We start from the raw sequence: 13,415 nt of genomic DNA on the forward strand, positions 1-13,415 counted from the left end.
GCCGTTCGGCCCGACGGTCTGCGTGATCACGTTGGTCTCGATCACCTGGCGACTGGACACGCTAGAGGTGTTCTCTTGGAAGAAGGTCGTCAGGTACGTGTACGTCGTGTACAGGGTTTTGAAGATAAGCTCTATTTCCTCGTCTTGCTTCGTGGTCTGCTCCTCCTCGACGTCATCGAGTAAGCTCGGTGTCTGCTGCGTTGTATACGGCGGTATCGAGGTGGTAGGATGAATCGAATCAGTGGGGCTCGATCTGATCAGTTCTGTCAGATATGTAATCTCGGAAGAGACCACTTCACGGGAACGTATCGAAGTCGTGGTGCGATCATGGTCATCCGGGATGAAGAAAGTCGTAAAGTACGTAAACGTCTTGTAGACAGTGGACGGCAACAGCCTGGTGGCCAAGCTGGTCTTCTCCTGCGCGTTGCTCGGCTCGAAGCCGTGCACCTTGCGTTCGTCGGCCTGTAAATCGTTCTGCGAATCGCCGCCGTTGATGCTGCGACCCTGCGGATCTCCCGGTACGATGTCGTTGGGGATCTCATCGTCTAAGCTGGGCAAAATCGACTCGGTCGTGCCCAAAACTCTCCTCGCACTCTCCAAGATGTCCTTGAGAGTCGTCAGCACGCTGTCCGTCGTACCCCTCAACGGAGTGGTCAACTCGTTCATGTCTTCTTCGCTAGTGGTGATCGTGCCTGGTGTGGTGGCGGCCATCTCGACGGTGGTCCCTTGCTCAAACTCATCCGTCCCGATGGTGCCGTACTCCAATGTGGTATCGTCTGCTCCGTACGTCGCGGTGGATTCGTCCGGAAAGAAGTACACGTTCGAGGATGTGTCGGTGATCTCCGCGTAGTGCTTGCCTACGTAAGTGCCGTAAATGAGGCTCTTGTAGTGCGTCGTGGTGCCGTCCTCCGCGGTGGTAGAGTCCACGACCTTCAAGAGCCCAGTCGGCTTCAGCGATCCGGTCTTCGCAGGCAGCGGTTCCGTGGATACCGTCGGCGATTCGGCTTCGAGCTCTTCGGTCAGGCTGGGCTGGATGTTGCCGCGGTTGATGGCGCTCAACAGTTGGTCGTCCGAGGTGTGCTTCGCATCGGCCTCGTACGGCTGTTCGGTCTTGCCGTAGTCCAACACCATGGTAGGTCGGATCTTCATGACCGCCGGGCCGTCGTTCGGCTGCAACGTAGCGTCACCTTTGATGGTAGTGGCGGGCAGTCCCATGGGTGCCGAAGATGTGCTCGGCGAGAAGATGATGACGGTGTCGCCGACCGTGGTGGTGAAGTCCGCGAAGCCGTGGTACGTCACCGTGGCGAGCGGCTTCACGTCCGGCTTCCGCTGCGGCGAGGTCTTTGGCTGGGCCTTGAAGATCTTCGGCAGACGCGGCCGGAAGCTCTTCGGCTGCAGGTCGTCCGCGGAATCGAAGCTGCTTGCCACGTATTCATGTCGCACTGTGTAAGTTGGTAAATTGTCGGTCGGCCGGACTTTGGCCGGCTTGAACCTGTCGGGCACGTTGAGCTCCCTCTTGCTGAATATGTCGTTCTCACGAGACAACTCGTCAAGCTTGGCGACGTGGCCGGCCTCTTGACGCTTCACGGAGTCGCTCGACTCTGCATCGCTGTCGACGCCGATCTGCTCGATCGCCCTGATCGGTGCGTTATCAAGCGCCACCCGGAGCTGCCAGTCGTCCTCCGGCGCCCTCGACGGATAAACGACGTAAGGACTCGATGGCTCCGGCGCAGGCTCCTTATCGTAGAACACCCTGCTGGACGTGGACAAGATCCTCGCGTAGAGGCGACCGTTGTCGAGGGTCGTGCCGAGGACCTGAGTGGCGAACTCGGTGCTCGCGCCATCCTGCACGAACGTTCGCGCAGTTTTCGTCAAGAGTCCCACCGGAGGTGCGGACTTGCCGGGGCGCGCCGAGACCAGGAGGACTGTGGTCACTCCTGAAGGGTTGTGCGTTCGAAATGGACAAATGCGACGGGGGAGTAACGTAAGGTCAGCGTAAACCGGCGAGGTAGGCGCGGTGATTTTCGCGTCGGGACGATTTTCGTATTGGAATCGTCGTGATTAGGGGGGGGGGAGGGTGAGAACGATGGGGGTGTAAACGAGACGAAACGAGACGCAAGATCGTCGGAAAAACGCGATTGATCGTATTCAGAAGCGAGCGAATGCGCATACGAAGAAGTGGGGAGGGGTGAGGGAGGAGGAGGAGGGGGTGGAATAAATGCGATTTCAGTCGGTTCAGCCACGGCGTGTTCGCGCGTTTTTGTCATCCGTCCAAGTGTCGTTTCACGTTCGTGAAAAATAGAGTCGCACGTGCGTCGACGTACGTTCGCGTCGGTCGACGAATCGCGCGTCGTATATCGTAATTTTTGTTTTTGTTTTATTATATGTAGGTCGTCGGAGAGACGGAGTGGCGGACGGACGTTGGAGGCAGACGGCATCCAGTTGTTGAGAAGAGTTGAAGGCGGGGAGCAGACGGGAGCAGTAACAGAAACAGAAAAAAAGAGATAGACGATCTTAATAGACGAGCCTTCTTCTTTCGTAGCCTAGGACATCCGCTGTAATGCTTATTTGCGGTAGCTTGCTTAATTAGTCGTCATTACCATACTTGGTTATTTCCGCTCGTATACGCTTTTTTGCCTTTTTGAAGAAAAAAACCGTCACTGAGCAGATTAAGAGAGAGAAAGAAAGACAGAATGAGAACGTGACGGAGAAATTAGCTTGCGTGCGTGAGGAAAGAGAGTAAGAGAGAGAGAGAGAGAGAGAGAGAGAGAGAGAGAGAGAGAGAGAGAGAGACACAGAGAGAAAGAAAGAGAGACAGAAAAAAAGACAGAGACAGACAGAGACAGAGAGAAAAAGAGAGTTTTAGCGATTAGTCGCTTATGTACAGTCCCAAGGTCTTGAAAATTCTTAGATTGCCGAGCGATTGCGTCTTAACAAAAAAAGAAAAAAGAAAAATGATCGTTTCTTAAAACATTTTCGAAAATAAAAGAAATATCTGTCAAATATATCCACTTTGACGATTGAACGTATAGAGAGATTCGAGCGTAGAGAGAGAGAGAGAGAGAGAGAGAGAGAGAGAGAGAGAGAGAGAGAGAGAGAGAGAGAGAGAGAGAGAGAGAGAGAGAGAGAGAGAGAGAGAGAGAGAGAGAGAGAGAGAGAGCGAGCTCCCTCCGCGCGGCGCGGCGAATTTTCATGTCCTGGGGAGGAACACTTCGCAATCAAGTCGTACGGAAAATCTCGAAGCCAGGCACCACGGAGACGAGATGACATGTACACGTTGCAGTCGACTCACAGCGATAGGAAAGTAACTCCCGCCCGAGAAGATTATTTACACGGCCGCACTGCGCGTCAACACGCGCGTGGATGTTCGAGACGCGAAATGGAGAGAGACACATCGTGAGAAGAGATGAATCACAGAGAGTCCAGTGAAGAGACAAAGGATAAAGCGGAAAGATTGTTCGGTATGTCGCAGGACTGCACTCAAAGTCCCGCGGCGGGAAGCGTCCGTCAAGCATCCGTGAAGCCGTGGAGGAGCCGTCTCACCACAATCGCGACAGTCAAAATCTCGTCCAGATGAAAGGAGAAAAAAAAGAAAAAAAAAAGAAGAAGAAGAAGAAGAAGGAGAAACGAAACTCACGAGTTTGAGTGCAGTCCCCATGTACGCGTGTCGGTGTGATTCAGATGTCGCTAATGTGTCGCGACTGTAGTATACAATTTGTTAGACACGCTACAGGGACATTCACAAGAAGACGACTTACCCTGCAGATCCCTCTCTATCCTAGAAGCCCTGATACTTTCGTTCGCTCCATCTGAAAAAGGAAAAGCAGAGTTTCAAATCTACGGCGGGCATCCATTTGCATGTGTGTGTGCGAAGTCGCGCGCGCGCAAGGTCGCCTCAACGCGCTCGACAGAGGAAACGGTGGGTGGTGAAAGGGAATGATGTTTATGATAGAAAGAGCTTCATTTGGTCATCGTCGCAGCTCTTCGTGAAATAATTGCGATGCGTCATACGCTCTTGCTCGCAACGCACGGTTGATTCTCCACGTTCGCGGATTTATCAGGGCTGTTGAAGCACAATTTGCTTCTCCGGAGTTTCGAGGCTTTCTGAAGCTTTGCGGGATTGTATTCGAATAATGAAATTTTCGAGTAGAAACATGAATGTTTTTTTATTTATTTATTTAATTACTGAATACTGTTGTGTTTGAATGTTCTTACAAATTAAATGTTTTTACAAATTATCTCGTTTACAAATTCGCATAAAATGACTAAATCTGCCATATGCTATTGGATGAAATTCAACGTGGATGGTATCGCATGACCGTTCCGCCTTACGTGGTTTGAAAATCGAAAATCAGGACGAAAACCAATATTCAAAGATCAGTACGAAAATAATTGCATAAATTTTTATTATGCTCGCCGAGATATGACGGAGCTTTCGCAATTCTCCGAGGACAAATCTTCGAGTAGAGAATTTTGAAAAAACTTGCAACCTCGAACTTCAACTTCGAACGTCAGATTATCTCGCGGCTTCAAAGCCACATCGATCAGTATATGTGTGTGTGTGTGTGTCGATATTTGCCTAACATCCTTAATGCTTTCTCGCTCGACGCCAGTCGATCATGATCGACGCGCGGAGCGAGCGCGACGACAAGCTTAATTGCACGTTCGCTCGCGATTCACCAAGGCGAGTGGAAAAAGCGGGCGAAAAAATGGCACGCGCGTCTAGGAATGGGAGCTGGCTGTCTGCGCGCGGGAATAGGTGAGCAAAGGATGCTAGACGACGCCGAAGACGTTGTCTCCGGAGACCGCGCGACGTACAGTTATCTGACCGACTCCTCTCGCCTCCCGGGGAACATCCGCGCGCGTCGCGCGTTTATCCTCCTCCTCGTGCCGTGCGCACGTGAGAGAGCGCTCGTGTGTACACTCGCGCTCGCACGTGAGGACGATTGCGCGAGCGCGATGATGTCCCGCGACGGACAATTTCGCGTGCGTTTTCATTAACGCGTAATGACGGCGTTAATCGGCGCGGAGAAAGAGCCGCCCGTTGAAATTCAATTGGCGCGCGGCTCGTTGATCAATTTCGATCGAGGACGACCTTCGTCCCCCCCTCTCTCTCTCTCTCTCTCTCTCTCTCTGTATGTAATATTGATTTATTATTAATTAATTATTCAAAGTACAGAGAACGATCTCGTCAGAGCGCTCCACTTGGCACAATGATAGCTCCGTGTTAACGAGAGGAATTCATATGATTAGAAAGGTACCAATAACTTTGTATTGAGGGTTAAAGCTGTTATGGCGACTTACAACGCGTGAAATGTCACTTTGCTGCTGACAACGCGGCGATTACACAGATCGATCGACTCGACTTCCACCTCGCCGCCGTTAATGTCCCGCTGCTCTCGACGCTCTCGAGCGACGACGTGAACCCGCGGCCTGACCGGAGCAGGTGACATCCGGTTGCCCGACGGTTGTACCGGCGCTTCTCGGTATCGCGGACGGTATCGGGACCGACGAGTGCCACAGCAGCCGTGCCGACTTCGAGGTCACCCTCGTCTGGACACATTGGGTCAGCTGGTCGCGTCGCCCTTCTTTCTGACGTCTGGCCTGCGGCCAAGCGGGCCGTTCCGCGGCCCCTAGAACGTCGAACCGGTCGCGTCCACGTTGGCCAACGATCGATAACGATCGTCTGAGGATCCGTCGATCTCGCACGAAATCGTACTTCGCTCGCGATGTATTTCAGCCACGCGCGCGATTACGCCAGTCCGAGTACCGAGCGTGCAACGCAAAACGCCTCGAAAGCGCGGCTGGCTTCTGTCAAACGGAGCAAAATCGATTCGCATCGAGCGGCCCGCCGAGGGACTAAAGCGTCGAGCGGACGAGCGTTGAGCAAACACGCAGAAATCGCGCCAGATGCCGGCGGGGGGTGACACGCCGGCGAGGCATTTCGCGCCGCTTTCGAATTGCATAATTCACGCACAATTCCCCGCGTAGTTTCCCCGTTCTACGCGCCCGCGATATCGCGAGCCTGCGGCTGCAGCTTCTGGCCGAAAGGCCGAAGGCGAAGGCGATCAACCTCCTGGCACTGTGTTATTTTGGGCGGAAGTTCTCTTTCCTACCGACGTGAAACACGCGTTTGAGAAGAGATTCAATTAGAGGTCAGTGTGTTCGCTTGTACGATTTAATACTCGCGTTTCAGACGCATTAATGCGCAAGTTGACACGCTTACTCGTAAACTTGTCATTTTGAGACGTATGAAGTTACAAGTTAACACGTACATTTATGATTCTCATTACGTTACTCGCAACTTGATACTTATAGTTGAAGTTAACGCGTTTATTTGCAATTCAACATGCTCGTGGAAACGTGCGAGACGACGTGACTTGAAGCGGCGAGAAACGCGCGAGAAGAGTTTACCTTCCTTCTACCAGATGACAGTTGCCTTCGAGAAGAAGAATATATATTCTGATAACAATCCTTACGCTTATTCTAGATTTTCTAAAAAAGAAAGGAAGAAAAAAGTCACCGGAAAAAAGAAGAATTTCCTCTCTTTCCAAGATTTCCTTCTGCCAAATGACAGTTGCCTTCAAGAAGAAGAATACATGTATTTTTGACAATTTAGGACAAGTGTAAGGATTGATAACAATCCTCACACTTGTCCTAGATTTTCTAAAAAAAAAAAAAAGGAAAGGAAAAAATCACCAAAAGAAGAATTTCTTCTCTTCCCAAGATTATCGTGCAACTTACAATCCGTATGGGAAAAAAGCAAACGGAACTTTTGTTTTAACTTAACATGTTCACGCATGTTTTAACTTAATGAGAAGAATCTTCAGTCGAGCGACGCGCTCGACGATGAGGAAGGTGCACGCGCGGGCGGCCGCACCTGATGATCGACTTCCACGTAGTACGCGGCTGCATAATCGCGGTTGCACAGGCGCAAGGGCTACCTTGAGCCCATTTTCTTGCGCGATACGCGAAAGGAGAAATCCTCCGGGGATTATATGCCGGGTTTCGCAAGAACAATTCGTCCATTCATGCCACAGCGGCGGCTACTGCTCGCACCCGCTAAGCCAGCGCTCCATAGGGCCTTTTTTCCGTCGTGGCCACGACGATTGACGATTGTTCGGCCCGAGTGACGCGGCCGGGCTTGTCCGATGAAGAAGGGAAAAAATGTGCTGTTGCGTCAAGGAGAAGCCGCGATGATCGATAGGATTGTCAGTGTACCGCCGCGATGAAAAGGATATCGCGAATTTAAAAACGCCGATTTTGTTACGCGAACCTCGGGGAAAAGCATTCGACGGAGAAAATGGTGCCTCTTTCGTCCTGAATCTGAATCTTGCGCGATGAATCTAAAAGTATGGCATTCCCTTAGACGAGGCTGAGTCGCGCTGAAATTGGCCAGAGTTCCTGTAGCTCTCGAGACTTACGTCAGCCGCAACAAATCGGCATAGTCGTTATTACATGCTTCCGGTGAAAGCTCCTCCCCCTCCAAAAAAAAGAGAAAGAGAGAAAGAGAAAGAACAATGCGTGTGCACGCTCGAGCGACGCGAGCGCGCCGCGCAATTTGTCGAAATCTGACTCGGCGATGCGTCCGCGATGCGAATTAATTTCTCACGTTTGCGAGCAGCGCCGAGTTAACTAGCCGTATAATGCTCGTCGTTTGGTGCCGAGAGCCACTCGGGGAATGTTGCATTCGCGTCGAGGGGGCCGAGAAGCGCGGTTGGATACACGCTGCGGTAGAGCGGAGAATAATGATGATTACTCTCACTTGCTCAATAATTTCTCGCAACCGGCCGGCAATATCCACGACGTCTCTCGCGTCGCGCGCACACATCTCTTCGGTTCGTCTTCGATCGTTCGTAGGCAATCGTGCGTGCGCGCACGCACGCGCGAGCGAGAGCGCGAGGAAAAAGCGCCAAGTGCCAAGGAATTTCCTACTGTCGCTCTTCGTTTTCTTACCGGCATCTGGGCCGATTAAAAATCCGACGCTCGCGGAGGATACCAGACGCGATGTCCGACAGAAAAAGTTCTCGTTTCTTGAGGTTTCTGGCCAGCGATATTCTCGCCCCCGGAAAACAGATTCTCTAGCACGGAGAAAGTTTTTATTGAGTAATTTATCGGTACCTTGTGACTAGGATATATTTGTAGAAAAATCGGGGAATGTTAACATTGCTTTTCAAGAAGCAGCGATGAGAGAGGGATGTCGGGAATTTGCAGACGAACGAACTCCATTCTTATTTATTCCAAACACGGATTCTCCGTCCTGTGAAATCACAGGAATGCTCGACAGAAATATTCGGGGCTCACGTCTTTCAGAAAAATTCTGTCCGTGCGATGGATATCGAAGGATGTCGTGTGCAGTGCGAATCCTCCGACAGGACTCTCACCCGCGACGTGACGAAGGACGCCTCGTCTGCGAGCCAAGATCCCGCGCCATTGTAGCGCGCTAATCGGGAACATATCGATTTTCCACGCTGAACTCGCGAACGACATGAAATCCCGCGCTGCGGGCGCGCGCGGAACGAGTTCGAGGGAGAGAAAGTGCTCGATCGTGAGAACCGGTAACAGCGGCACCAAACGCGCTTACGACTTCGCGCACGGATATGAATTCCTCAAAATATCGCGCGTTAACGACCAGCTTCGCACGTGGTACACGCGTCTGTGCGTTCGAGACCTGGTGCGTGGAAATGTGCCGCCCCGAGTTGGAATTTTAATGTTATTTTGTCGATTTCCATATTCCGCTCGAAGCTGACTTAAACAGTCTCCGAAACTTGAGCCGAGCTACTTGGATTCTGTTTAAAACCTCAGAGTTTCTATATAAATGATACCTTCACATTGAGAGAAAAGTATATGATATTTGGAACTATAATGATATAGTAACTAAATTATAGTCCGAAATATCATATTTATGAGTAAGTATTACCATAATATCGGTAATAATTACAATATAGGTATAGTATAACCAACTATATAATACTTTTACTAAGAATTATAGTAAATTAAACTAAAATGTATGAAAATATATGGATACAAATATAAAATGGTAGGTAAAGTAACTCTTTTGTATAGTCAATATTACCAGAATATTTGCTAAATGATGACAGATGTAACTATATATGAATATTAAATCTCACTATATTTGTGAATGAGAAATTACCATATATGTGGTGAAAATAATTAAACAGTTATTTAAGACAATCATTGATTATGTATTTGTGTTTATTCTACTATATTTTGCAGGTCCCACGAACTGTAAGAATATCGTTGACGCCAAAATGAACTGTAAAATATAATGAGATTATAGTTAATTCAACTATATTTTTCTATCAGTGCACATTGATTCTCCAGTTTGTAGATGTTGAGTAGTTGGGCTCGAAGATGGAGCCAAAATTTTGATTCGAGTAACTTTATTTATAACTTACTACCCAACCAAGCGGTTATTGTGCATTTTCTGTTATTTCGAGGCACTGAAGGTAGAAAGAAGATTTCGTTCTTATTAAATTTATTAAATTTCTATTACTCTCTATTGCTTATTAAACTTACATCTATTAAATCATACTTTTAAATTAATAATTATATTTATTAAGCTTTCCGTATTTAAATTGAGTATTCGTTAGTCTCGCAGAATCTATGAGATGTTAGACAGCTCGGCTCGAAGATAGAACCAAGATTTCGAATCGCTCATCGATATATTTCAGCCCAAGAGGGTGTCTCTCGTCGTTCTCCGCGGCATCGGCCGCTGGATCCCGTCCGCAATGACGGCCGGAAGTCGAGGAGTCCTCCGGAACTCTTGTTCGAAACTCGCGAGTGCGTGCGCCGTGGCCACGTTGTTTGAACGTTTCGTATTACTCGTTCGAACGGCCACGATGCGTAACGTCGCGTTCACTCACCATTCACGCGACAAGTCCACGGTAAGATCCGCGAGGACAATCCGTCGGCTGATAGTTCCATTCGACCGGCCAACCAACCGTAAAATGACAAGCTGCTTCCGCAATATCCGACATCCTTGTTCCACGGCGTCGTGTACGTGTCTCTTGACATGGCAAACTCGAGTCGCGCTACCGTAAAAGAAAGTCCATCGACAGATGAGCAGAGAGAGAGAGAGAGAGAGAGAGAGAGAGAGAGAGAGAGAGAGAGAGAGAAAGATGGGGAGAGATGCGTCGACGATGCGTTACATTCGCACGAAATGCGCAAAAATCGATCTCGATTCGAAGGATTCGTCTTAGCCGCGCGGAAGGCAGGACGAAAAATCGCTGTGCGCCATTTTATCTCGATTTCATCTCTACTTTTTCCTTCTTCTTGTTCTTCTCCCTGCAGTCTGAGCAGATCATACAATTAATAATAATGAGAAAAGTCGGATGTGCGGTCGCGTTATCATGCCTTCATCGCAGAAACGTGCGCTGCAGATAACGACGACGACGACGACGACGACGACGACGACGACGACGACAACGACGGCTGCGACGACTGCCGTTAACGCTGTAGTGCTCGTTGCTTCGAGTTTGCTTCGCTGGAAAGCAGATAGATCCTTTTTCATGTCCTCGAAACGATCCGATAACGCGTGCTAGTAGCAACTTCTCTCAGCGGCCGGGATTGCATATCAGCCGCCTTTCTATTTTCGTCGTTTGTTAAATTCGACTTACTCGCCGCGAGATAATTCAATTTCCCCGAAGTACAGCCTGTTCCAAGGAGGAACAATCACCTCGAAAACAATACACGCAGCTACACGTATCGATGCTACATCCTATCCTTGATTACACACTCTCGCTGCACTCGATCGTATTTCAGGAGATCATCTCGGTATTACCGGTGGCTCCTCAAAGGAAATTCATCCTGCTTTTGAAGTTTCGTCAGACTCGTTCTCGGCTCCTCGGCGACGATATTGTTTCCATATTTCATTGTCTCTCGCTCGAGAGACTCGAGATTCCTCACCTGGCGCGTCTCTCTCCGCACGATCCTCGCACGTCGAGTTCTCACGTGTCACGGTGCTCATGTTTGCGTCTCATTCAGACGAAGAAGCACTCATCCCGCTTGTCCAGTGACATTTGCGCCGCAGCCCCGTCAAAATTACACGCTTGCTAATTCGAACGGTAATCCTGCGAAACTCGTTGCGGTCGATCGATAAGCGCGCACACGCCGCTCGGACAGGAGAGCGACCCTGGTCACGCTGTGTTGAAACACGTTTCGACCTTAGCGGGCGTATATAACACAGCATAAGCAGCAGCGTTTGATCGATCGCCAGCGATATCGCATCGCTTCAGTACGCGTGCTCGGCCGAGCACTTGCCGATCTCTCGAGCTAATAATTAACCGCGCTCATTCGTCACGTGTTGATTTTCCCGCGGGGCCGCTTTCTTTCGCCACGAGAGCCGCAAAAAGCCGCTCGCGCAGTCGCGGAGACGTGTGGAAAAGGACTCGAGTCGTAATTGTGTGAAAAGCGATCGTGATACGGCGCGCGTCGGGCTCGAGAAGAACGTCGAGAAGCCGGTGCGTGCACGCGCCGTCTGCGCGAACGGGCGCGACACGCCCGCTGCCACGTGAGTCGCTGCCACAGGAGCACGTGAACGACAGCGTGGCCGAGAGAATGGCCGGACAAACGGATATACGGTTCCTGCTGTTACAAGGACCAGCTTTTACATCACTCGGTATCGGCCGGCGCTTTGCGTCACGCTGCCGCGCGAGATGTCGGCGCGGTGATGTGGTAAAAACGGCTGCCGCCGCGCCGCTGTCGACGCACCTTCGCGAGGATCTCGTCGGGAGGCAATGAAAATCGAGCCGTGTGAATCCTCCTTTCTTAGGCGAAAAGATGAAATATCGCGGGATATTTGAAGTAAATGTAAAACCCGGTAACCGGACCGGTTTGAGCGTGGGTTGTCACAAAAGTTACAATATCCTCTGTTAAATTAACATATCAGGTGTAGTAAAATCTATATAAATCTATATAATATCAAGAATAGTTTTTATACAAATATCTGCATTTATTTTATATTTATATTTTATATTTATATATTATAGATATTGATATTCGGAAACTTAAGATTCCCTTAAGCGGAGGAAAATGATTTAAACCAATGTATATATCTATTATTGAATGAAATATTTACATAAGTAATGAAGCGCATTAAATGTACCGGACAGTTGAAATAATAGTCATGGCCAGTGTTCGGATATATTTGTCCCAGTGTCTGAGCGCAATTAGAAAATTAGTATGTGGTGACGGGAAATCATATAAATATAGATACTATCTCTTAATGAATATATTGACCATTATTCTGCCAGATCATAGGGGCGTACTTATTTAATTAATTTTTCATTTTAACACAAAAGTATCAAATTGGATATATTTTGTTCCAAGTAATCGTCAAATATTGGAGTTTTTTTCACAATAGTTATTACCTTCATTCATTATTAAAATAAATAGTAAATATTTTTTTCCAAAGTGGTCGGATATTGAGACGTTTAGCTAACCGAGTGCTCACGTCGAGACGCAGGTGCCTGTCTTTTCTGCTGTTGCTCTCGCGTCTCCTCGCTCCGAGTGAATGCGAGCAGCTCGGAAAAGCGGCGGGTGTTAGATTTGAAACGGGACCGCGCAAACAGCAACCGGATCCTCGACACGCCTTTGAGATCACTCCGCCGAGTGATTGCGAACAGACGTGCGTGAACTTTCAAAGTGAACTTCTTCGGTCAAATGTCGCGGAAACATGTAATATTCGTTTGTTCTCCTGAGCTGAGAAGACGCGGGGAACGTCGGACAATGGTATTGCATTTTCATGCGGTGCTTGATAAATATTGCGTAATATTCGATCGCTCGTGTATGCCTCATGATGTTTCGACGAAGTCGACATGTCGATACCGCTTGAATTAACGACTAGACGCTGAGTCGTGATATTATTTTACGAATGTGAAAGCGTTCCGCGATCGCGCCTTACACGGCGAGAAACTTTCATCGAACGGATACCGTCGACCCGCGTAAGAGTACAACCGCTCATAGCGCGTCACGGAGTTTTGCATACGGCTCTGCATTTACTCACCGTACCGCGGCGCGTAAATTGCGAATATCCCGCGTAGAAAATTCCTCAGGATCCGATCTGGTTTCCCGACCAGTCTAGGCAACTTCCAGAAAGGAACTTGGAAACGATTCTGGTTTTCGAAATCATTTCGAATCCTACGCGACTCTGAGTACGTGGAGTCCAAGCTCTCTCCGATAACTTTTCCATTTTATATTGAAACTTTAATTCTCTCTCAATTCTTATTCCAATTCTTGTAGCAATCTTGTAGCAAAACGCTATATAGGCGAGCGTAAAAGGTGTGAAAAAAGTACTTATTTACTTACCGGCTGAAAAATATTTCTGTGTCGATCCCAGATAGAGAATCCATATTTCGGTCAAGAGCAAGATCGAAAACCGTCGGGTGAGCAAT

At 49.0% G+C, this 13,415-nt stretch overlaps 1 protein-coding gene across 2 annotated transcripts in view; it reads right to left on the bottom strand.

Moving 5' to 3' along the window:
- The window catches only part of LOC105181910 (uncharacterized), an 83,298-nt gene that overhangs the window by 23,414 nt on the left and 46,469 nt on the right, over nt 1–13,415 (bottom strand). For both annotated transcript variants that reach the window (XM_025297384.1, XM_025297385.1), the window contains exon 2: nt 3,759–3,809. In XM_025297384.1, the coding sequence (XP_025153169.1) occupies nt 3,759–3,809 (51 nt within the window). The remainder of the gene's footprint in view (nt 1–3,758; nt 3,810–13,415) is intronic.

Source organism: Harpegnathos saltator, unplaced genomic scaffold, assembly GCF_003227715.2.
Source record: "Harpegnathos saltator strain DR-91 unplaced genomic scaffold, Hsal_v8.6 scaffold175, whole genome shotgun sequence".
Classification (NCBI taxonomy): Eukaryota; Metazoa; Arthropoda; class Insecta; order Hymenoptera; family Formicidae; genus Harpegnathos; species Harpegnathos saltator.